The sequence below is a fragment of the Silene latifolia genome, chromosome 2 (assembly GCF_048544455.1).
Source record: "Silene latifolia isolate original U9 population chromosome 2, ASM4854445v1, whole genome shotgun sequence".
In the NCBI taxonomy this organism is placed as follows: Eukaryota; Viridiplantae; Streptophyta; class Magnoliopsida; order Caryophyllales; family Caryophyllaceae; genus Silene; species Silene latifolia.
This window is the reverse complement of record NC_133527.1, coordinates 198,702,942-198,728,371: the sequence shown is the minus strand read 5'-3', so window position 1 is coordinate 198,728,371 and position 25,430 is coordinate 198,702,942. Positions and strand designations below refer to the sequence as shown.

Sequence of the window (25,430 nt, the reverse complement as noted above, 5' to 3'; positions counted from 1 at the left end):
GTTGGGCGGGTAAAAATGTTACGTATAAAGCACCTAACTATAAACACGTATTATCATGCATATTTTCCGATTTAATTTATAAAATAAGACGTACTCACGTAGTCACATACTCCTTGCTAAGTTGCTAGGGATGGTCGATGACTGGGTCGGGCTGGGCTTGGTTAGACGGGCCAAGAACTAGCGTGGGGTCGAAGGCGGGTCAACATGGGCCATGCCGGGCCTAATGGATGTCGACCTGGAACCGACCGATCCGGGTCTAGGGCGGGCCCAATCACCTGTTCAGCATTATTTTCAAATAATATCAAATCATGAGCGGGTCTGCGCAGATTGAGGGCAGGCCGGGTTGGATTTGTTCCACCCACACCTGACCCTAGTTTTTGACAATCGGGCAAGGCTAGTCATAGGTCATGCAAGCTGGGTGAAAATTGACCTGAGGACGGGCCGAGGCGGGGGCGGGTCGTCCCTAATGTTTGACCAGGGCTACTCCTTACACGAAGGGCTAGTTTGCATTTGCCTTAAAAAATTAATTAATCTATCTTACTCCAATAACTCCCAATCAACTTATCAGTGCACTCGCAATCACCTAATTACCTAAACATACTTTGATGGGCAATTTGGATTTTGGAAGAATTTGTAAACCATAATAATCTAGCCTTGAACAAACCCCATCATAGCCTTTCTTCTTACTACGAGCAAATCATAGTAGTTTAGTAGAAAGTTTCACATTTGCAGAGTGCACACCAACTGTTCGACGAAATTCCTCATTGGAAATGATGCCCGATTGTAAGAAATCTAAACATGGGCAGTTAAATCCTGTGGATAGATTATCGGATTTACCTGATTTTATCCTGCATCATATCATTTCTTTTCTGGATTTTAAAGAGGCTTGTAGAACCTGCATTTTGTCGAGACGATGGACTCGTATTTCAGATACGAACCCGGTCCTGTTGGTTGATACTGCATCTTTAGAATATATAGAAACTAGAATGCAGAGATACTCTAAGGAAAACTTGCGTATGAAGAAGCTCAGAATTGAATTTAGCAATGATGTCGAGTTCGCTTGCAAAGTTGATGAGTGGCTTGAGATAGCCGTGCGTAGTAAAGTTGAGAATCTTGTTCTTGTAAATCATTTATATGATGTCTACCAATTAACGGACATTTTGCTCTCTGCAAAATCTTTAAGAACTCTTGATTGTACTGGAGTCGAGATTCCTTACTACACAACCATGAATCTTGCATCCCTTGAATCTTTGTTTTTATTTGAGGTCGATGTTGAAGAGCGTATGCTAAATCAGATTACTAGTTCCTGCTTGTCATTGAAACATTTGGGCATCGCATCTTGCTCTGGCTTCAAAAATATTGTCATTCCCTGCTGTAGTGCACTGGAAACACTTTATTTAACTGAGACTTTACCTTTTGGTGGGACAGTAATTCTCGAGACCCCGAATTTGGAGTATTTTGCATATCCAGGCAGCCAGATTTATGATGAGCATTGGCCGGTTATTTCAAAACCTAGTTTTCTGAGGAATCTAAGGAAACTAAAAATCTCTTATGTCAGCATTGCAGATGACGTTCTTAGCAAACTGCTATCTGAACTCAACTTATTAGAGGTCTTGAAGCTTTGCAGCTGTCGCTTGGTGAGTACTATCAAGATATCAAGTAGTCGGCTAAGAGAAATTTGCTTAAATCATTGCGACAATTTGTTGGATGTTTTGATTGATGCTCCAAGGTTAGAAATGTTCAAGTATAAAGGTGAATTTTACCAGTCATCATCTATTGCCATTAATAGTCAAGCCGGTTGTGATGTCTCCCTGCATACAATACCTTCTAATCTTCAGACCGAAGGATTTGTTAAATTGAAGAAGCTCTTGTCAGGATTAAGCAGCTGTTTTGTTTTGAAAGTTTTTTTGATGGATCAAATGCATCAGGTATCGTATAATTGTTTAGCATATGAGTGAAATTTTTTATCAGTTTTACTAAGAAATTCTACTGTTTTGTTTTAGGACCTCGAATGTGATGATGTCAAATTCAATAAAGAAGAACTCGGGAATATTCGGCTTGGACCTCCTTGTTATGTCAAAGAGCTGAATCTTACCCTCTCATCCTGGATACTCTCAAAATCCTCTCTTTCCGCTTTTCTAGATGGTCTATTCTGGATTTGCCACCCGGAAATCATTTCCTTACAAGTCTGTATAAGATCCCAACATTTGACAGTCGAGGTACGGTCATGAGTTTTCTTTCTGTCATTTTAAGTTGAGCTTATTCAAGTGACTGAGTGAGTATGTTCATCCTATCAGGCATTTAATTTGTTTTTTTGGAGTGTAGCAACCTTTTTTTCCGCCCATCCGTTACCTTGACATTTGTGCTAAGATTGCATACATATAGTTATTTGGTACCTACGCAAACAAAATTTGTGCTAACTATATCTGCATGACAATGGAGTCTGTACAACCAACTACCTAAAGTTTCCGGATTCAAATATTTCCCATAAGTACGTACTTTAGTCGATCTCACTTCTCAAGTTCATTGGCGGTTTTGCAGCCTTTGATAAGTAAACTGGAATATATGGCAAGCTGTTGGAGACATCCTTTGAAACGTGTTGAAGTTGAAGGTGTTAATTGCTCTAAATTACTCCAGTCAAGGAAGCTCGATTTAAAGTTGAAATTGCTTTGGTGAAGAATTGGAATCTCGCTGCCTTGACTGTTTTGCAAGCATCATAGCTGAGCCTGCAGTATGCCTTTGCTGCCCGCACACGAATTATTTTGCTAGATTTCTCATGTTTTCGTAGCTGGAACGAGTTAACTTCTACCATTGCAATAATGCAGAAGGGTTTTCAACTTGGTTTTCTGGAGGCTTCAGTATCCGGGTTTTCTTTCTTCTTCTAATTTGGTATTGATCCAAAATTAAAGACATAAATTTGCAATAATGCAAAAGGGTTTTCAACTTGGTTTTATGTTTGATGTTAAAAAATTCATGTGTTTGTGTTTGATTGGGATTTTGCCCCTTCATATCAATTGGATCTGCTGATTGTTTTAAGTTCTATTATCATTGAACTCCTTTATGTGTCAATTACATCATTAAAGGCGAATAAGATCTGTGAGATCGAAAATCATAGCACGCAAGACTGTCATGGCGAAGCCTCGGAAAATAAATCCTGTCTCCTAATTCAGGCATGGTAATGGCTACTATAGCAAAAGATGAGCTAGGATTTGAGAAATGCATCTACTTTTACAAGTCGTTCTCGCTTATCATTGTTATTCAGTGGGAATGAACGCAAGGAAAGGGGGATTCATGCTTTCAACGTCTGCTTCTGCGGACATTAGATATCAGTCTGATCATTATGGAGCTCAATAGAACAACGGCTGCTATTCTTGAGATTCATCACTTTTAAGAAATTTGTTTTTTCGAAATAAAAACTGAAAAAATAATAATCATAATTTATGTTCATGAGTTCAGAAAAATGAGGATTTTTTTTTAGAACGAGCGTCTTTACGATAACTATGATTTAAAAATTCTTTAGTTGACCGAATGGGGTTGAGCTGGTGGGGTCAGTTCTCAATCATAACTTAAGGCAAGGCATAAATCCGCGGGCTCAATGAACCAAACCACGGGATTTGTCTATCTGTTGACACTCAAACCCTTACTTTTCAACTTTGACTTTTTCAAGGATCATTGAAATTTAGAAATGATCAAAAGCAGACAAGTGGTATATGCTACACTACACGGCTACACCCAATATACTTAATTAGTACTCCTTTTTTTTTTTTGACAATAATGAACTTTATATATATGTAAAACAACCAAACGTAGAGTTGAGAACAAGTACAACATCAGCCAGTAGCCAAGCTCACTGACCAATGCACATATCTACGAAGGAAACTACGAATTGTGCACAGCGAGTGACGCAATTCGATTGGTCTTGGCGCCATGGGAGGCGAATGAAGATAATTTTTTTGAAGTAACTTGGAACGAAACAGATGGTAGCGCTGCAGAATGAGCACGATACATGTTAAGTAGTAGACCTTTCGTCGATGCAGCAAAAGTAGAGGAAGCCCGTACATGCTGAGTAACGGGGGTGATTGAGATCGAATCCGAAGAAGTCACAATGAATCGATCCCGAGGAGATGACCTGCAAACCAGAATAAAGTAAGTGACAGAAGACAAAGACGTAGAACTATACAAAGGTACCATAGAAATCTTGTTTTTGCTCTGCACAAAAGACGGCCAAAGGACAGGCAACTGAGAGTGAGAAGCAAAAAGATAGTCAGCCATATGTAAAATCTGAAACGGATTAACCCTGCAGCTATCAAAAATAACAGAATTGCGATGCATCCAAATGGCCTTTATTATGCAAAGAAACCGAAGAAGACACTTATCTACCGCATCCGTGACCCTGTGAAAATATCCAATAAAATCAGCAAGCCATCGTTGCAAGGAAACTGAAGGATTAGCTACAGAATTAATACCCAGAGCCGAAGAAAACCAAACGTGTCGAGCAACAGTACAAGTCCGAAATAAATGATTTAAAGACTCAGTATGCGAGTGACAGAAAACACACTTAATTAGTACTCCTACTAACAAGTACTCCTACAAATTTGGAGTAAGTCTTGCTTAAAACGGGTCGGATTTTAAGACGGGTCGTTGTGTACTTGTGTGAGAGGAAATGGATAGAGGGGACAAAGGTGGGACCCCCCATGTGCTTCTCCACTCACCCTAAATGGGTATTTTGTGAGAGAATATGATATCCGTCTTATTAATAAGACGGATACCTTGGTCTGAAATAAGAATTGGGGACAAATTTGTGTTTTACTTGAGCACCAATGACTTTTAATTAGTACAAATTTTACTTAATTAGTACTAAGGGCTTATTTGGATTGAGAGTAAAAAAAGGGAATGAGTAGGGGTAATATGTAAGGTGCATTTTTCATGTTTGGTATAAAAGTAATTATTTACCTCCCAAATCTATTACGCCATGAAGGGGTAATACATTACCCACCCTCCCCCATGGGTAATGATTAAGGGAGTAAAACATCTTCTCAGTAATAATTAATCTTATATGCCAAACCTAACATCAAAGAACTTATTACCGCTGTAGTTAATTTCCTCGGTAATCATCACTCAAATAAAATTTACCCCCTGATTATTCCATGGATTCCAGGCAAGCCCTAACAAGTACAAATTTGTGTTTTACTTGAGCACCAATGGCTTTTAATTAGTAGTACAAATTTTACTTAAGTAGGTTAATCTTAACTTAGCTTTAATTGAAATTATAAAATAAGACGGTCACACAATATGAGACGGTTCTTTTTCAGACAAAATTGTTTTGTCTATTGCTATCATAAAAGAGTGATTTGTATAAAATGAACCGTCTAACATTGTTAAACTGTTTCACACAATTTTTTTTTTCAAACCAATTATCTCGTCAAGGCCTTGAATTTAAAAAAAAAAAAAAATTCACCACTTTTTGAAGTCGTAACCGGTAGTTATGGTTAGTCAAAGCTTTTTTAACGAATAAACTTTGACCGACCATAATTAACGACTACGAGTTGAGACGTTCGTGAATTCGTTTTCAAACTGAAAACCACCTAAGGACGGTCAATTTGAAAAAAATAAAATAAAATATCATATCTTATTGATGGTCAAAGTTTTTTTTGCAAGAAAAGGGTGTGTATTTTAGAAAATGAAAAAGTTAAGGGATACACGAGAGAATATCCCTAATTTTTTTCCCGAGTAAGAAAATGAGTAGATATTAATACTGAATTATTCCATGAGATTATTATTCCTTCAAAAGATTGTTGCAGTAGAAAACTAGGTTTACGAAGAAGGTAAGAACTTGGAAATTGGTAAAGTAAGAATAGTGAGTTGCTGATTGTTTTTAAAGTCTCAGCCTCATAAAGTGAGAAAGGACAAATTGGTCAGCCACCATGAAAATCCCGTGTTTTGGTTGATACCTTCCGTGTTTTTATGTCTGCCCTAAATTAAGGGGTATTTCGGGTTTAGGCCGAAAGGTCGTGGGCCGTTATTTTGGAACTTGACTCCTGAAAAAAAGGGTTGGACGGGTAACAATGTTACATATAAAGTACCTAACTATAAACATATTGATGGGGCATATTCTGCACCCGCTGACCAAGTCAACATATTGACCAAGGTCAAAGACATCCACAACAATTCGACATATCAGACAGCCTAGCCGATGCAGCCCATCGGCCTGTCTCTTGGGTCTCCGCCGGGCAACCAGCCAGCCGGGGCACATATCCGCGTACTCATATCCAAGGCCCCTCGGCCGGCCTGCCATAGGTCCATCGGCCGAGGGGTAGAACGGTCTTTCCGCCTGTTAGCCACTTGGCCACTACGTGACAAAAGGTGAAAGTCTATAAATACTCCTCTACTCTCATTGAGTAAAGGATCCACAATTTGACCTAAGAATCACTATTCATCTGGTAATATCTTCCTTATCTCTCTACAATACGCACCTTGCTAAGTAACAACAACTTACCTCTCTAAGTTACTGACTTGAGCGTCGGAGTGAGTTCGCTCGGCCCAAAGCCGAGCCCTCAGTTTGTTCATCGTTTCAGGAGACCGCAAGGAGGATTCAACTAAGGACGTCATTCTACAAGCACGGGTGGTAACATATAACTGCTCTGGAATTATACCCGGAACAATTGGCGCCGTCTGTGGGGATAGATACTAGAAGCTAGTCACATTCATTCCCAAACAAAACAAAAACCCACCCAAAAAGCTAAGAAGATGTCGAAAGAACAAGAGGTATTCGTGACTGACGAAACCGAATTCTGCCCAGATGATACCGTCCATAATTCTGGAGTTGCGCAGCCCTCCACCGGCCGGGTAATTCAACCGGAGTACGGGATGCCAATAATAACAGATACGCCGCGCCGCCAACCAGTCACCATCATGGGACATGTGGTTGATGCGCAAAATCGAAGCTACTCTTGGACTTAATTGGTAGTACGCCGGCTCACACTGTCACACCGACAAGAGCGGCGGAACCCGTCCAGGAGACCAGGGTCCAAAATGTGACTCCGAGAAACTTGAACGGAGCACTAGGAGAAGCGACCCTGTCAAGACGCCGGGAGCCCAGTGCTAGTGGTAGACCTTAGTCCTTCCCGCACTCGCGGAGGACGTCGTCGCTGCAAAGACCGACGAGGCATGCCCCGGAGGAGTGAAAGAAGTCCGACTCACCGAGTCGGAGAAGAAGCCCGACTCGCCACGGGAACGAGCCGAAAGATGCAATCGAGCCAAAACCTCGATCACCTCGGCCGAAGCCGGGAGTGACGGGGGGAACGAGCCGAAAGATGCAATCGAGCCAAAACCTCGATCACCTCGGCCGAAGCCGGGAGTGACGGGGGAACGAGCCGGTAAATGCAATCGAGCCAAAACCTCGATCACCTCGGCCAAAGCCGGGAGTGACGGGGGAACGAGCCGAAAGATGCAATCGAGCCAAAACCTCGATCACCTCGGCCAAAGCCGGAGTGACGGGGAACGAGCCGGTAAATGCAATCAAGCCAAAACCTCGATCGCCTCGGCTAAAGCCGGAGTGACGGGGAACGAGCCGAAAGATGCAATCGAGCCAAAACCTCGATCACTTCGGCCAAAGCCGGAGTGACGGGGAACGAGCCGAAAGATGCAATCGAGCCAAAACCTCGATCACCTCGGCCGGCCGGGAGTGACGGGGAACGAGCCCCGTAAATGCAATCGAGCCAAGACCTCGATCACCTCGGCCAAAGCCGGAGTGACGGGGAACGAGCCGAAAGATGCAATCGAGCCAAAACCTCGATCACCTCGGCCGGCCGGAGTGACGGGGAACGAGCCGGTAAATGCAATCGAGCCAAAACCTCGATCACCTCGGCCAAAGCCGGGAGTGACGGGGGAACGAGCCGAAAGATGCAATCGAGCCAAAACCTCGATCACCTCGGCCGAAGCCGGGAGTGACGGGGGAACGAGCCGAAAGATGCAATCGAGCCAAAACCTCGATCACCTCGGCCGAAGCCGGGAGTGACGGGGGAACGAGCCGGTAAATGCAATCGAGCCAAAACCTCGATCACCTCGGCCAAAGCCGGGAGTGACGGGGGAACGAGCCGAAAGATGCAATCGAGCCAAAACCTCGATCACCTCGGCCGGCCGGGAGTGACGGGGAACGAGCCGTAAATGCAATCGAGCCAAAACCTCGATCACCTCGGCCAAAGCCGGGAGTGACTGGGGAACGAGCCGAAAGATGCAATCGAGCCAAAACCTCGATCACCTCGGCCAAAGCCGGAGTGACGGGGAACGAGCCGAAAGATGCAATCGAGCCAAAACCTCGATCACCTCGGCCAAAGCCGGAGTGACGGGGAACGAGCCGTAAATACAATCAAGTCAAAACCTCGATCACCTCGGCTAATTAAAACCGAGGGCGACGGGGGAACGAGCCGATATGCCTAGATATTTACAACGGCAGTCAGAACGTAAACTCGATCACCTCGGCTAACTAAGACCGAGAGTGACGAGGGAACCACGACTTGCCCTCGGCTAATTAAGACCGAGCTTAAGAATGTATAAGTACCGTTGAGACACAAATCGACACCTCGGCAAAAATTAAGACCGAGCGTGAACGAGGACGCAATCAATAATGGTCTATAGATACGAACGCTGTCGCGCCGTAACCCCGATTCCCTCGGCCAAGGCCGGGAAGCAGCGGGGCCACAACGACCGATACGCTAACATGTTTACAGCGGCGGTTGGGACACGCTCCTTGACAGAATGCCAATCGACGTATCTTCTTCAACACGCTCCTTGGTATCTACTTGCCAAACGGTCCACTCTCAACCCTGGTCTCGGCCAACGTCTCTCTCTTTTCCACATCGGATGTCCATTACACATCCATGTGGAGGGGGGATAGGGTACGGCCTAAGCAGAACCAAGCCGAGGTAGAAGAAGCCGGGGCATAAAATTTTTACTTGCGCAGAATATACGCTCAACATACATCGGAGCCCATACCACGGCATAGACCTCGCTGGGGGCAAATTGATGGGGCATATTCTGCACCCGCTGACCAAGTCAACATATTGACCAAGGTCAAAGACATCCACAACAATTCGACATATCAGACGACCCTAGCCGATGCACCCGTCGGCTGTCTCTTGGGTCTCCGTCGGGCAACCACCCAGGTAGGGCACATATCCGCGTACTCATATCCAAGGCCCCTCGGCCGGCCTGCCATAGGTCCATCGGCCGAGGGTAGAACGGTCTTTCCGCCTGTTAGCCACTTGGCCACTTGGCCACTACGTGACAAAAGGTGAAAGTCTATAAATACTCCTCTACTCTCATTGAGTAAAGGATCCACAATTTGACCTAAGAATCACTATTCATCTGGTAATATCTTCCTTATCTCTCTACAATACGCACCTTGCTAAGTAACAACAACTTACCTCTCTAAGTTACTGACTTGAGCGTCGGAGTGAGTTCGCTCGGCCCAAAGCCGAGCCCTCAGTTTGTTCATCGTTTCAGGAGACCGCAAGGAGGATTCAACTAAGGACGTCATTCTACAAGCACGGGTGGTAACATATAACTGCTCTGGAATTATACCCGGAACACATATCATGCATATTTTTCGATTAATTTATAAAATAAGACGTATTCACATAGTCCTCACATACTCCTCGCTAGGGATGGTCAATGGCTGGGTCGGGTTGGGATTGGTTAGGCGGACCAAGAACCAACACAGGGTCGGAGATGGGTCAATAAGGGCCGAGCCGACCCTAATGAATGCCGGCCAAGAACCGGTCGGTCCGGGTCGAGGACGGGCCCGATCATCCGATTCATCATTATTTTCAAATAATATCAAATCAGGAGCGAGTCTGGCTCCGATCGAGGGCGGGCCGGGTTTGATTTGTTCGACGCACACCCGACCCTAGTTTTTGACAATCGGGCAAAGGCAACTATGCAAGTCATAGGTCATGTAGGCCGGGTGAAAACTGAAGCGAGGGGTTGGCTGAGTCTGGAGGGTCGTGTCATCTCTAATTTTTGACCAGGGCTACTTCTTAGGGTTGCTTGGATTGACGGTAAAAAGGAGGGAAATGAATAAAGGAGTGATAGTTTTCCATGTTTGCTACGAGAGTAATTATTCAACTCCAAAAGCTATTAACCTCATGAAGGGGTAATACATTACCCACCCTTCCCTCAATAGGGCTGCACATAAAGTAGACCGGATTGACCTTGACGGGCTGGTACGATATCCGGATCTATATAAATATTGTGACCGGTCTCCGTTCCGGTCCAAATAAAAAAAAATCACCCAAAATCACCTTTAAAAATAGGGTCCTGCTATATATTGTCGACAATTTACTAATTATCGTCGACATTTAATGTAAATTTCCAAGTTTGCCCTCCATAACATAACTCCATTTCCGTCTCACTAAAATGCAATTTCCGTCTCACTAAAACACAAATCAAATTCCGTCTCACTAAAATCTTTCAAACAAAAAAAAGACGGTTTTTCAAAAAAAAAAAAAGCGGGATTTGTAATTAACAACATGAACGAGAACTTAGCGATTATCGATTACCGCACCAAAAATTAATCTAAGTCAGAAAATGAAATTTTTTTTCAAAAGAAAAAAAAAAAAAAAAAATTCCGGACGAAAAACATTTTCGTCCAGACCAAGGTCCGGACAAAGAAAATTTTCGTCCAGACCATGGTCCAAACAAAAATATTTTTCGTCCAGACGGAAAATATTTTCGTCCAGACGAAAAATATTTTCGTCCGGAAAAAAAAAAAATAGACGAAAATTTTCTTTGTCCGGACCTTGGTCTGGACGGAAAATTTCTTCATCCAGGCCCTTTTTCAACAATTTTTTTTTTTTTTAAAAAAAATATTAATTTCCGTCTTAAATTAGTTTTGGGTGCGTGAATCGATAATCGCTAATTAAAATAAGTTTCAATAAATTAAAAAATTAAAATAAAACGAACTATCCCCGAACGGGGTTTATTAGTAATTATTAATTATTTTTTTACGAAAACAAGACGGAAAAAATATAAGGGGGAGTGTGAGGGAGGGGTAGTTTTGGAAGTTCATTAAAATTGTCGACGATAATTAGTAAATTGTTGACGATCTTTAGCAAGCAGGTAAAAATAAACCAGTCCAATCTAAACCCGGAAAAAACCGGACCTAAAGGATTCCGGTCCGGGTTCCCACCTAACCGGTCCCGTCTCCAAGTTTGAGATATGGGGTCGTCCCGTCCATGGGTTATTGCAGTCCGGTTCGGTCCGGTCTGAACCGGTGAACACTAGCCCTTACACGAAGGGCTAGTTTGCATTTGACTTAACGAATCAATCTATCTACTACAATAACTCGCAATCACCTTATCAGTGCACTACGCCCCCAACCTAATTACCTAAACATACTTTGATGAACAGTTTGGATTCTGGAAAAATTTGTAAACCATAATCTAGCCTTGAACAAACCCCATCATAGCATTTCTTCTTACTACGAGCAAATCATAGTAGTTTTAGTAGAAATTTTCACATTTGCAGAGTGCACACCAACTGTTCGACGAAATTCCCCAGTGAAAATGATGCCCGATAGTAAGAAATCTAAACATGGGCAGTTAAATCCTGAGGATAGATTATCGGATTTACCCGATTTTATCATGCATCATATCATTTCTTTTCTGGATTTTAAAGAGGCTTGTAGAACCTGCATTTTGTCGAGACGATGGACTCGTATTTCAGATACGAACCCAGTCCTGTTGGTTACTCGTCGTAATGTTTCTGATGGAAATACTGCATCTTTAGAGTATATAGAAACTAGAATGCAGAGATACTCTAAGGAAAACTTGCGTATAAAGAAGCTCAGACTTGAATTTAGCAGGGATGTCGAGCTCACTTGCAAAGTTGATGAGTGGCTTGAGATAGCCGTGCGTAATCAAGTTGAGAATCTTGTTCTTGATAATCCTTACGGTCGTTACTACCGATTGACCGGCATTTTGCTTTCTGCAAAATCTTTAAGAACTCTTGATTGTACTGGAGTCAAGATTCCTTACTACAAAGACATGAATCCTTCGTCTCTTGAATCTTTGTTTTTATTTGAGGTTGCTGTAAAAGAGCGTATGCTAAATCAGATTACTAGTTCCTGCTTGTCATTGAAACATTTGGGGCTCTCATGTTGCTCTGGCTGCAAAAGTATTGTCATTCCCCGCTCTAGTACACTGGAAACACTCTACCTAATCGAGAGTCTACCTTTTGGTGGGACAGTAGTTCTCGAGACCCCGAGTCTCGAGTATTTTAAGTATTTAGGCAGCCAGATTTATGATGAGCATTGGCCGGTTATTTCAAAACCTAGTTTTCTGAGGAATCTAAGGAAACTAAAAATCTCTTATGTCAGCATTGCAGATGACGTTCTTAGCAAACTGCTATCTGAACTCAACTCATTAGAGGTCTTGAAGCTCTGCAGCTGTCGCTTGGTGAGTACTATCAGGATATCAAGTAGTCGGCTAAGAGAAATTCACTTATATCATTGCGACAATTTGTTGGATGTTTTGATTGATGCTCCAAGGTTAAATATGTTCAAGTATAAAGGTGAATTTTACCAGTCCTCATCTATCGCCCTTAATAGTCAAGCCGGTTGTGATATCTCTCTGCACACAATACCTAATAATCTTCAGACAGAAGGATTTGTTAAATTGAAGAAGCTCATGTCTGGACTAAGCAGCTGCAATGTTTTGAAAGTTCTGTTCATCGATGATATGGATCAGGTATCGTATAATTGTTTAGCATATGAGTGAAATTTTTTATCAGTTCTACTGACCAACTCTAAAGTATAATTGCTTAGCAGTTGTATGAAAGTCATTATCAGCTGTACTGACAAATTCTACGGTTTTCTTCTAGGAGCTCGAAAGTGATGATGTCAAGTTCAATAATAAAGAACTCGGGAATATTCAGCTTGGACCTCCTTGCTATGTCAAAGAGCTGAAGCTTACCCTCTCATCGTGGATACTCTCAAAATCCTCTCTTTCCGCTTTTCTGGATGGTCTATTCTGGATTTGCCACCCGGAAATAATTTCCATAGGAGTTTGTATAACATCCCAACATTTGACAATCGAGGTACATCCATGAGTTTTCTCTCTCATTTTAAGTCGAGCTTAGGTTAACTATTACTCCGTACTTCCGTAGATATGCAATTCAAGTAGCATGTTCATCCTATCAAGCATATTTAATTTGGTGTTTCAAGTAGCAACTTTTCTTTCTGCCCGTACCCTTATAACTTGAAATTTCTGCTGAGATGGCATGCATATAACTCCTGAATCGGAAAATTGAGCAATGAAGCATATTCTGATTGTTACGTGTCAGCTTAGGATGGATTTACATGGATAAAACCTGGTACTTGCGTGACTCCGTGGACATGTTAAAGGTAATAATGCGTGTTCATGACCACGATACTTGTTGCCACGGCATTCAGTCAACTGTTAGATTGATGAATTTGTGATAGAAGAGTTTCTCATCATTCAATTAAACTGATCCATATTGACTTGTTGCTTGTTCCCCTCTCTTCACCCTACAAAGTATGCTACGTGCCAACGATGGTGATGCCTTAAAAGGCTGCCTATTCCATACAAGCGGAGTTTATGCTCAATGTATATATCAGTTATCACAAGATTAAGAAAAAAAGATTGAAAACTGAAAAAAACTTAAGGTCACTTCGAAGGGCTCCAGCCGATTCCCTATTGGATTGTCACAAGTGAGTGACCATTGATAGAAGTTTAGAGTATTAGAGTTGATTACTACTATTCATGAAATTACTTCCTCCATCCCAATTTAATCATCCCCTTTCCGTTCATTTTATTAATCTCACAGTGACAGTCCACTTTCAAATCCGATACAAATTACCTTCAGATTTGACGGCTAGAACCTTCTGGGGCTAACCATGGGATTAAATTTTGGTTATGTTGTGGATCTCTGATTTCTGTTATGTTTTGTATTGTAGTTTGTGGGGCTCTACTCACTGTAGGTCCAGGACATCGCCTTTTCTGAGATAAAAAAAAATGGCATTAAATACGGCTTTGTGGTTGCGGAATTAATTGTAGCTGCCTGAACTCGGGTGTCACGGTATCGCAGGCAGCCATGTTTAAACCATGGGGCCGGCTATTCATAAAGTTATTTGGTACCTACGGATCAGCAAAGAAAATCAGTGCTAACTATATATGCATGACAATGGATTGTGTACAACCAACTACCTAAAGTTTCCGGATTCAAATATTTCCCATAAGTACGTATTTTAGTCGATCTTTCTTCTCAAGTTCATTGGTGGTTTTGCAGCCTTTGATAAGTAAACTGGAAGATATGGCAAGATGTTGGAGACATCCTTTGAAACGTGTTGAAGTTGGAGGCGCTAATTGCTCTAAATTACTCAAGTCAAGGAAGCTCGATGTAAAGTTGAAATTGTTTTGGTGAAGAATTGGAGTCTCGTTGCCTTAACGGTGTTGCAAGACCACTTGTTTAAGAGATGAGAGCCCTTACCAGCCAACTTTGTTAGCTTGTTTTTATTTTTGATGTTAAAAATTTCATGTGTTTGTGTTTGATTGGGATTTGTCCCTTCATATCAATTGGATCTGCTGATTGTTTAAGTTCTATTATCATTGAACTCCTTTATGTGTCAATTACATTATTAAAGGCGAATAAGATCTGTGAGATCGAAAATCCTAGCAGGCAAGACTGTCATGGTGAAGCACTGAAGCCTCGGAAAATAAATCCTATCTCCTAATTCAGGCATGGTAATGGGCGCTAGCGTGCTACTATAGCAAAAGATGAGCTCGGATTTGAGAAATGCATCTACTTTTACAAGTCGTTCTCGCTTATCGTTTTTTTTTTTTTTTTTTTTTTGACAGAGGCTTATCGTTGTTATTCAGTGGGAATGAACGCAAGGAAAGGGGATTCATGCTTTCAACGTCTGCTTCTGCGGACATTAGATATCAGTCTAATAATTATATAGCTCAATAGGATGGCGGCTACCAATCGTTGGTTGGCGCAGTGGTAGCATGAGGCTGCGCTTGGTAGGGAGGTCTGCGGATCGATCCCCCACAACTGCGATTGGGAGGGGTTTAAATACCGTAATCCTTGGAAACCCCCCGAAATCCGGATTAGTCGGCCCAATGTGGTTCGGATTACCGGATGGGTTTAGACCAAAAAAAAAAAAAAAATAGGATGGCGGCTGCTATTTTTTTTTTTTTTTTGACAGTTGGAAAGATTCGAGTTTTACATTGGCTAACTATATCATACCTATAAACTACAACATAAAACAATGAAATACAATTTCTTGGAAATAAACTACAACAAAGGAGATGACTTTTTCGGGTATCAGCGACGTGCTGGTGGAGAACGGTAGACTGGGCATGACAATCATCACCCACAACATCAATAAGGATAGTAACTTCAAGAGACTATTGAAAATTTGAAACAATTAAACTCCCTGTACAAGATGCACTTAATTCTTGAGATTCATCACTTTCACGAAATTTGTTTTTTCGAAATAAAAACTTAAAAAAAAAAATCATAATTTATGTTTTACGAGTTTAGAAAAATAATGATTTTTTTAGAACGATCGTCTTTACGATAACTATTATTTAAAAATTCTAGAGTTGAAAGAATGGGTTGAGCTGGTCGGGTCAGTTCTGAATCCTATGTTCAGGGGTTATTTCGGGTTCGGGCCAAAAAGTTGCGGGCCGTTATTTTGAGAATCGACTCTTGAAAAAATGGGTTGGGCGGGTAAAAATGTTACGTATTAAGCACCTAACTATAAACACGTATTATCATGCATATTTTCCGATTTAATTTATAAAATAAGACGTACTCACGTAGTCACATACTCCTTGCTAAGTTGCTAGGGATGGTCAATGACTGGGTCGGGCTGGGCTTGGTTAGACGGGCCAAGAACTAGCGTGGGGTCGAAGGCGGGTCAACATGGGCCATGCCGGGCCTAATGGATGTCGACCTGGAACCGACCGATCCGGGTCTAGGGCGGGCCCAATCACCTGTTCAACATTATTTTCAAATAATATCAAATCATGAGCGGGTCTGCGCAGATTGAGGGCAGGCCGGGTTGGATTTGTTCCACCCACACCCGACCCTAGTTTTTGACAATCGGGCAAGGCAAGTCATAGGTCATGCAAGCCGGGTGAAAATTGACCTGAGGACGGGCCGAGGCGGGGGCGGGTCGTCCCTAATGTTTGACCAGGGCTACTCCTTACACGAAGGGCTAGTTTGCATTTGCCTTAAAAAATTAATTAATCTATCTTACTCCAATAACTCCCAATCAACTTATCAGTGCACTCGCAATCACCTAATTACCTAAACATACTTTGATGGGCAATTTGGATTTTGGAAGAATTTGTAAACCATAATAATCTAGCCTTGAACAAACTCCATCATAGCCTTTCTTCTTACTACGAGCAAATCATAGTAGTTTAGTAGAAATTTTCACATTTGCAGAATGCACACCAACTGTTCGACGAAATTCCTCATTGGAAATGATGCCCGATTGTAAGAAATCTAAACATGGGCAGTTAAATCCTGTGGATAGATTATCGGATTTACCTGATTTTATCCTGCATCATATCATTTCTTTTCTGGATTTTAAAGAGGCTTGTAGAACCTGCATTTTGTCGAGACGATGGACTCGTATTTCAGATACGAACCCGGTCCTGTTGGTTGATACTGCATCTTTAGAATATATAGAAACTAGAATGCAGAGATACTCTAAGGAAAACTTGCGTATGAAGAAGCTCAGAATTGAATTTAGCAATGATGTCGAGTTCGCTTGCAAAGTTGATGAGTGGCTTGAGATAGCCGTGCGTAGTAAAGTTGAGAATCTTGTTCTTGTAAATCATTTATATGATGTCTACCAATTAACGGACATTTTGCTCTCTGCAAAATCTTTAAGAACTCTTGATTGTACTGGAGTCGAGATTCCTTACTACACAACCATGAATCTTGCATCCCTTGAATCTTTGTTTTTATTTGAGGTCGATGTTGAAGAGCGTATGCTAAATCAGATTACTAGTTCCTGCTTGTCATTGAAACATTTGGGCATCGCATCTTGCTCTGGCTTCAAAAATATTGTCATTCCCTGCTGTAGTGCACTGGAAACACTTTATTTAACTGAGACTTTACCTTTTGGTGGGACAGTAATTCTCGAGACCCCGAATTTGGAGTATTTTGCATATCCAGGCAGCCAGATTTATGATGAGCATTGGCCGGTTATTTCAAAACCTAGTTTTCTGAGGAATCTAAGGAAACTAAAAATCTCTTATGTCAGCATTGCAGATGACGTTCTTAGCAAACTGCTATCTGAACTCAACTTATTAGAGGTCTTGAAGCTTTGCAGCTGTCGCTTGGTGAGTACTATCAAGATATCAAGTAGTCGGCTAAGAGAAATTTGCTTAAATCATTGCGACAATTTGTTGGATGTTTTGATTGATGCTCCAAGGTTAGAAATGTTCAAGTATAAAGGTGAATTTTACCAGTCATCATCTATTGCCATTAATAGTCAAGCCGGTTGTGATGTCTCCCTGCATACAATACCTTCTAATCTTCAGACCGAAGGATTTGTTAAATTGAAGAAGCTCTTGTCAGGATTAAGCAGCTGTTTTGTTTTGAAAGTTTTTTTGATGGATCAAATGCATCAGGTATCGTATAATTGTTTAGCATATGAGTGAAATTTTTTATCAGTTTTACTAAGAAATTCTACTGTTTTGTTTTAGGACCTCGAATGTGATGATGTCAAATTCAATAAAGAAGAACTCGGGAATATTCGGCTTGGACCTCCTTGTTATGTCAAAGAGCTGAATCTTACCCTCTCATCCTGGATACTCTCAAAATCCTCTCTTTCCGCTTTTCTAGATGGTCTATTCTGGATTTGCCACCCGGAAATCATTTCCTTACAAGTCTGTATAAGATCCCAACATTTGACAGTCGAGGTACGGTCATGAGTTTTCTTTCTGTCATTTTAAGTTGAGCTTATTCAAGTGACTGAGTGAGCATGTTCATCCTATCAGGCATTTAATTTGTTTTTTTGGAGTGTAGCAACCTTTTTTTCCGCCCATCCGTTACCTTGACATTTGTGCTAAGATTGCATACATATAGTTATTTGGTACCTACGCAAACAAAATCTGTGCTAACTATATATGCATGACCATGGAGTCTGTACAACCAACTACCTAAAGTTTCCGGATTCAAATATTTCCCATAACTACGTATTTTAGTCGATCTCACTTCTCAAGTTCATTGGCGGTTTTGCAGCCTTTGATAAGTAAACTGGAATATATGGCAAGCTGTTGGAGACATCCTTTGAAACGTGTTGAAGTTGAAGGTGTTAATTGCTCTAAATTACTCCAGTCAAGGAAGCTCGATTTAAAGTTGAAATTGCTTTGGTGAAGAATTGGAATCTCGCTGCCTTGACTGTTTTGCAAGCATCATAGCTGAGCCTGCACTATGCCTTTGCTGCCCGCACACGAATTATTTTGCTAGATTTCTCATGTTTTCGTAGCTGGAACGAGTTAACTTCTACCATTGCAATAATGCAGAAGGGTTTTCAACTTGGTTTTCTGGAGGCTTCAGTATCCGGGTTTTCTTTCTTCTTCTAATTTGGTATTGATCCAAAATTAAAGACATAAATTTGCAATAATGCAGAAGGGTTTTCAACTTGTTTTTATGTTTGATGTTAAAAATTTCATGTGTTTGTGTTTGATTGGGATTTTGCCCCTTCATATCAATTGGATCTGCTGATTGTTTAAGTTCTATTATCATTGAACTCCTTTATGTGTCAATTACATCATTAAAGGCGAATAAGATCTGTGAGATCGAAAATCATAGCACGCAAGACTGTCATGGTGAAGCCTCGGAAAATAAATCACGTCTCCTAATTCAGGCATGGTAATGAGTGCTGCTTTAGCAAAAGATGAGCTCGGATTTGAGAAATGCATCTACTTTTACAAGTCGTTCTCGCTTATCATTGTTATTCAGTGGGAATGAACGCAAGGAAAGGGGGATTCATGCTTTCAACGTCTGCTTCTGCGGACATTAGATATCAGTCTGATCATTATGGAGCTCAATAGAACAACGGCTTGCTATTCTTGAGATTCATCACTTTTAAGAAATTTGTTTTTTTCGAAATAAAAACTGAAAAAATAATAATCATGATTTATGTTCATGAGTTCAGAAAAATGAGGATTTTTCTTAGAACGAGCTTCTTTACGATAACTATGATTTAAAAATTCTTTAGTTGATCGAATGGGGTTGAGCTGGTCGGGTCAGTTCTCAATCTTAAATTAAGGGGTATTTCGGGTTTAGGCCGAAATGTCGTGGGCCGTTATTTTGGAACTTGACTCCTGAAAATAAAGGGTTGAACGGGTAACAATGTTACGTATAAAGTACCTAACTACAAACATATCATGCATATTTTTCGATTAATTTATAAAATAAGACGTATTTACATAGTCCTCACATACTCCTCGCTAGGGATGGTCAATGACTGGGTCGGGTTGGGCTTGGTTAGGCGGACCAAGAACCAACACGGGGTCGAAGACGGGTCAATAAGGGCCGAGCCGGCCCTAATGGATGCCGGCCAAGAACCGGCCGGTCCGGGTCGAGGACGGGCCCGATCATCCGATTCATTATTTTCAATTAATATCAAATAAGGAGCGAGTCTGACGCCGATCGAGGGCGGGCCGGGTTTGATTTGTTCGACGCACACCCGACCCTAGTTTTTGACAATCGGGCAAAGGCAACTATGCAAATCATAGGTCATGTAGACCGGGTGAAAATTGATGCGAGGGGCTGGCTGAGTCTGGAGGGCCGGGTCATCTCTAATTTTTGACCAGGGCTACTTCTTAAGGTTCCTTGGATTGACGGTAAAAGGGGGGAAATGAATAAAGGAGTGATAGTTTTCCATGTTCCGGTCCAAATAAAAAAAACCACCCAAAATTACCTTTAAAAATAGAACTAGTTTTAATCCCGTGCAAATTGCACGGGATTGTAGATTCAAGTGTTGTTATTTATGAATAATGTTTAAAATATGATCAGCCGTATTTAAAATTTTCGATTTGTATTATAATTTCATATGCGATCCCTGAATATGTATATGAGTATATGACCGACGTACTAAAAATATCGTAATGTTAACAACACGGTTTATATTCAAAGTATATCAAAACACAATGAAACTATATAAATTTGAAATATCATAATGTTGTTACAATATACAATCATAAGTAAATGGTAATACAAAAATCTCAAAATTTTCTTCATTATATATGCATTTTTCATTGTCACAACTCACTCATAAATTAGAGTTGTCAACCCATTTTCACTTGTGATGCAACGTATTGTTAAACATGTGTAAACACCAATCTTAGAAAATAGCAACCTTATTATCATATATAGCCAAATAACTGTTTTATTAGGCAAGATTATACATTTTAAGGTGAATTTTGTAATTTTAAATATTATTGTCATTGCTTCAGGCCCAAACCCCATCATGACTACAATTAGTAGATTATACAACCAGTTGTATGTAGTTGTACGATGTAGAATCCGAGCTGTGTAATAAAGTTTTCGAGTTTTGTTTAAAAGAATCGAAATTTATCTTTGTAAAGTTTACGAACTCACACACTTAAACATAAAAAAATAAACTCTTATAAAACTCAGAAAAATTACACACAAGCTCGGATTAATGTATATGGTTGTACAATGCTTATTATACAACTGGTTGTATAGTAGTATTTGTGTCATGACTATCCCTAAAGCCAATCATTACTCGTATTTTTGTGAATGTTAAGTAATCTATTTGGTATTTTTCTTTTTCAATTTCAATACCCATTTTTTAATCGTGTCATTATTATTTGGAGCTATTTTTTCAAATAATATTTATGTGAAGCATTACTCATAAACTCTTGAATAGTTACTTTTTTATAGTAATTAAAATTTTCATCCATGATTTTTTATGCTAGAATTTTGTTGTATTTTTTTTTTCGTTTTTTGTCATTTTTCGTATTTTTGTTGCTTTAAATCAACTTTTTAGATTAGTTCTTATTTTTAATATTTTTGGTATGCTGATAAATGGTAAGTGTATGTTGATGTTATTTATATACAAAATAAAAAATGGATATAACTTTATTTGATTTACTTGATATAGTTTAACTAACATTTTTGGTCATATTCTTCCAAAAATTCTTTAAATTAACTAATTTTAGAATGTCATTTATCTGATTTACTTGATTTGTTAAAATTAAAAATGAAAATAATACTAATAAACGTACAAAGTATTTACTAAGTTGTAAACACTAATGTAAAAGTCAACCAAAAATAATAATTTCATGTAATCTCAGCATGGCCCACCATTACTGATTTTTTGAGGAAATGGGAAAAAAACTGCATATGATGACGTGGGTTAATGAGGATGCTCTAAATGTTCTTGTATTAATAAAGATAAGACTAGTCCAATCTAAACCCGGAAAAAACCGGACCTAAAGGGTTCCGGTCCGGGTTCCTACCTAACCGGTCGAGTCTCCGGTTTGGGATATGGGGTCGTCCCGTCCATGGGTTATTGCAGTCCGGTTCGGTCCGGTCTGAACCGGTGAACACTAGCCCTTACACGAAGGGCTAGTTTACATTTGACTTCACGAATTAATCTATCTACTACAATAACTCGCAATCACCTTATCAGTGCACTACGCCCCCAACCTAATTACCTAAACATACTTTGATGGGCAATTTGGATTTTGGAAGAATTTGTAAACCATAATAATCTAGCCTTGAACAAACCCCATCATAGCATTTCTTCTTACTACGAGCAAATCATAGTAGTTTTAGTAGAAATTTTCACATTTGCAGAGTGCACACCAACTGTTCGACGAAATTCCTCAATGAAAATGATGCCCGATTGTAAGAAATCTAAACATGGGCAGTTAAATCCCGTGGATAGATTATCGGATTTACCTGATTTTATCCTGCATCATATCATTTCTTTTCTGGATTTTAAAGAGGCTTGTAGAACTTGCATTTTGTCGAGACGATGGACTCGTGTTTCAGATACGAACCCGGTCTTGTTGGTTACTCGTCGTGATGTTTCTGATGGAACTACTGCATTTTTAGAATATATAGAAACTAGAATGCAAAGATACTCTAAGGAAAACTTGCGTATAAAGAAGCTCAGACTTGAATTTAGCATTGATGTCGAGCTCACTTGCAAAGTTGATGAGTGGCTTGAGATAGCCGTGCGTAATCAAGTTGAGAATCTTGTTCTTGATAATCCTTACGGTCGTGACTACCGATTGACCGACATTTTGCTTTCTGCAAAATCTTTAAGAACTCTTGATTGTACTGGAGTCAAGATTCCTTACTACAAAGCCATGAATCTTGTGTCTCTTGAATCTTTGTTTTTATTTGAGGTTGCTGTAAAAGAGCGTATGCTAAATCAGATTACTAGTTCCTGTTTGTCATTGAAACATTTGGGGCTCTCATGTTGCTTTGGCTGCAAAAGTATTGTCATTCCCCGCTCTAGTACACTGGAAACCCTCTACCTAATCGAGAGTCTACCTTTTGGTGGGACAGTAATTCTCGAGACCCCGAGTCTAGAGTATTTGAAGTATTTAGGCAACCAGGATTACGATGAGCATTGGCCGGTTATTTCAAAACCTAGTTTTTTGAGGAACTTGAGGAAACTAAATATCTCTTATGTCAGCATTGCAGATGAGGTTCTTAGCAAACTCCTAACTGAACTCACCTTATTAGAGGTTTTGATGCTTTGCCGCTGTCGCTTGGTGAGTATTATCAGGATATCAAGTAGTCGGCTAAGAGAATTTCGCTTATATCATTGCGACAATTTGTTGGATGTTTTGATTGATGCTCCAAGGTTAAATATGTTCAAGTATAAAGGTGAATTTTACCAGTCCTCATCTATTGCTCTTAATAGTCAAGCCGGTTGTGATATCTCTCTGCATACAATACCTAATAATCTTCAGACCGAAGGATTTGTTAAATTGAAGAAGCTCATGTCTGGACTAAGCAGCTGCAATGTTTTGAAAGTTTTGTTGATCGATGATATTGATCAGGTATCGTATAATTGTTTAGCATATGAGCGAAATTTTTTATCAGTTCTACTGACAAACTCTATAGTATAATTGCTTAGCAGTTGTATGAAAGTCATTATCAGCTGTACTGACAAATTCTACGGTTTTCTTCTAGGAGCTCGAAAGTGATGATGTCAAGTTCAATAATAAAGAACTCGGGAATATTCAGCTTGGACCTCCTTGCTATGTCAAAGAGCTGAAACTTACCCTCTCATCATGGATATTCTCAAAATCCTCTCTTTCCGCTTTTCTGAATGGTCTGTTCTGGATTTGCCACCCGGAAATAATTTCCTTAGGAGTTTGTATAACATCCCAACATTTGACAATCGAGGTACAGTCATGAGTTTTCTCTCTCATTTTAAGTCGAGCTTAGGTTAACTATTACTCCGTACTTCCGTAGATATGCAATTCAAGTCGCATGTTCATCCTATCAAGCATTTAATTTGGTGTTTCAAGTAGCAACTTTTCTTTCTGCCCATACTCTTATACCTTGGCATTTCTGCTGAGATGGCATGCATATAACTCCTGAATCGGAAAATTGAGCAATGAAGCATATTCTGATTGTTACGTGTCAGCTTAGGAATTAGGATGGATTTACATGGATAAAACCTGGTACTTGCGTGATTCCGTGGACATGGTAATTGTAATAATGCATGTTCATGACCACGATATTTGTTGCCACGGCATTCAGTCAACTGTTAGATTGATGAATTTGTGATAGAAGAGTTTCTCATCATTCAAGTAAACTGTTATCCATATTGACTTGTTTCATGTTCCCCTCTCTTCACCCTACAAAGTATGCTACGTGCCATTTCACTAGACGATGGTGCTGCTTTTAAAGGCTGCCTATTTCCCATAGAAGCGGAGTTTATGCTCAATGTATTTATCAGTTATCAGAAAAAAAAGATTGAAAATTGAAAAAAACTTAGGTCACTTGGAAGAGCTCCATCCTATTCCCTATTAGATTGTCACAAGTGAGTGACCATTGATAGAAGTTTAGACTATTAGAGTTAAGTACTACTATTCATGAAATTACTTCCTCCATCCCAATTTAATCATCCCCTTTCCGTTAATTTTATTAATTTCACAGTGACAGTCCACATTCAAATCCGATACAAATTACCTTCAGATTTGACGGCTGGGACCTTCTGGGGCTAACCATGGGATTAAATTTTGGTTCTGTTGTGGATCTCTGATTTCTGTTATGTTTTGTATTGTAGTTTGTGGGGCTCTACTCACTGTAGGCCAGGGCATCGTCTTTTCTGAGATAAAAAAAAAATGGCATTAAATATGGCTTCGTGGTTGCGGGATTAATTAATTGTAGCTGCCTGATCTCGGGTGTCACGATATCGCAGGCGGCCATGTTTAAACCATTGGGCCGGCTATTCATAATGTTATTTGGTACCTATGGATCAGCAAAGAAAATCAGTGCTAACTATATATGCATGACAATGGATTCTGTACAACCAACTACCTAAAGTTTGACGGGATTGAGCCGGATCAGCAAACAACTAAGTATATATGCACGACAATGGAGTCTGTAGTTCTGTACAACCAACTACCTAAAGTTTCCGGATTCAAATATTTCCCATAAGTACGTATTTTAGTCTATCCCTCCTCTCAAGTTCATTGGTGGTTTTGCAGCCTTTGATAAGTAAACTGGAAGATATGGCAAGATGTTGGAGACATCCTTTGAAACGTGTTGAAGTTGAAGGTGCTAATTGCTCTAAATTACTCCAGTCAAGGAAGCTCGATGTAAAGTTGAAATTGCATTGGTGAAGAATTGGAGTCTTGCTGCCTTGACGGCGTTGCAAGCATCATAGCTGAGCCTGCAGTATGCCTCTGCTGCCAGCACACGAATCATTTTGCTCTAAATTTCTCATGTTTTCGTAGCTGGAACGAGTTAACTTCTACCATTGCAATAATGCAAAGAGGGTTTTCAACTTGGTTTTCTGGAGGCTTCAGTTTCCGGGTTTTCTTTCTTTCTTCTAATTTGGCATTGATCCAAAATTAAAGACATAAATTGGCGATCAAATACGATAGTGTCAGTACAGCTTGTTTTTATTTGTGATGTTTAAAATTTCATGTGTTTGTGTTTGATTGGGATTTTGCCCCTTCATATCAATTGGATCTGCTGATTGTTTAAGTTCTATTGTTGTTGGGCCCAGTTTAGCCTGGTCTGACTCCAACCTGGCCTGACTTTATTAGTCTGATTGAAGTAACCTGAGACCGGACAAATCTGACTATTATTTAGCTGTTGAAGAATATTATAGCAAGCAGGCTACTAAATCCTGGAAGAGAAGCCTGATGGTAAGT

General features: G+C 40.3%; 4 protein-coding genes across 7 annotated transcripts; all 4 read left to right on the top strand.

Moving 5' to 3' along the window:
• The first annotated feature begins 681 nt into the window (after positions 1-681).
• LOC141632712 (F-box protein At4g09920-like) lies at positions 682-3,035 on the top strand. Its single transcript, XM_074445233.1, has 3 exons — positions 682-1,928; positions 2,004-2,219; positions 2,542-3,035. Exons 1-3 carry the CDS (start codon positions 771-773, stop codon positions 2,674-2,676), a joined length of 1,509 nt encoding a protein of 502 aa, XP_074301334.1. The 5' UTR covers positions 682-770; the 3' UTR covers positions 2,677-3,035.
• An 8,205-nt stretch (positions 3,036-11,240) lies between these two features.
• Positions 11,241-14,688, top strand: LOC141632705 (F-box protein At5g03100-like). Of its 2 annotated transcripts, none has more exons than XM_074445227.1 (3): positions 11,241-12,746; positions 12,880-13,095; positions 13,976-14,299. In XM_074445227.1, the coding sequence occupies exons 1-3, from the start codon at positions 11,565-11,567 to the stop codon at positions 13,997-13,999; spliced, it is 1,422 nt and encodes a 473-aa protein (XP_074301328.1). In that variant the 5' UTR covers positions 11,241-11,564; the 3' UTR covers positions 14,000-14,299. The 2 variants fall into 2 exon arrangements, with proteins under 2 accessions (XP_074301328.1, XP_074301326.1); XM_074445225.1 differs by lacking the exon at positions 13,976-14,299 and adding an exon at positions 14,308-14,688 and having other exon boundaries at positions 11,242-12,746.
• Positions 14,689-16,302: 1,614 nt separating this feature from the next.
• On the top strand, positions 16,303-18,799 carry LOC141644379 (F-box protein At4g09920-like). The gene is made up of 3 exons (XM_074453890.1): positions 16,303-17,672; positions 17,748-17,963; positions 18,286-18,799. The coding sequence occupies exons 1-3, from the start codon at positions 16,515-16,517 to the stop codon at positions 18,418-18,420; spliced, it is 1,509 nt and encodes a 502-aa protein (XP_074309991.1). The 5' UTR covers positions 16,303-16,514; the 3' UTR covers positions 18,421-18,799.
• Positions 18,800-21,587: 2,788 nt separating this feature from the next.
• On the top strand, positions 21,588-25,197 carry LOC141644378 (F-box protein At5g03100-like). Of its 3 annotated transcripts, none has more exons than XM_074453888.1 (3): positions 21,588-23,096; positions 23,230-23,445; positions 24,470-24,856. In XM_074453888.1, the coding sequence occupies exons 1-3, from the start codon at positions 21,909-21,911 to the stop codon at positions 24,590-24,592; spliced, it is 1,527 nt and encodes a 508-aa protein (XP_074309989.1). In that variant the 5' UTR covers positions 21,588-21,908; the 3' UTR covers positions 24,593-24,856. The 3 variants fall into 3 exon arrangements, with proteins under 3 accessions (XP_074309989.1, XP_074309990.1, XP_074309988.1); XM_074453889.1 differs by lacking the exon at positions 24,470-24,856 and adding an exon at positions 24,335-24,463; XM_074453887.1 differs by having other exon boundaries at positions 21,589-23,096; positions 24,759-25,197.
• The last annotated feature ends 233 nt before the right edge of the window (positions 25,198-25,430 follow it).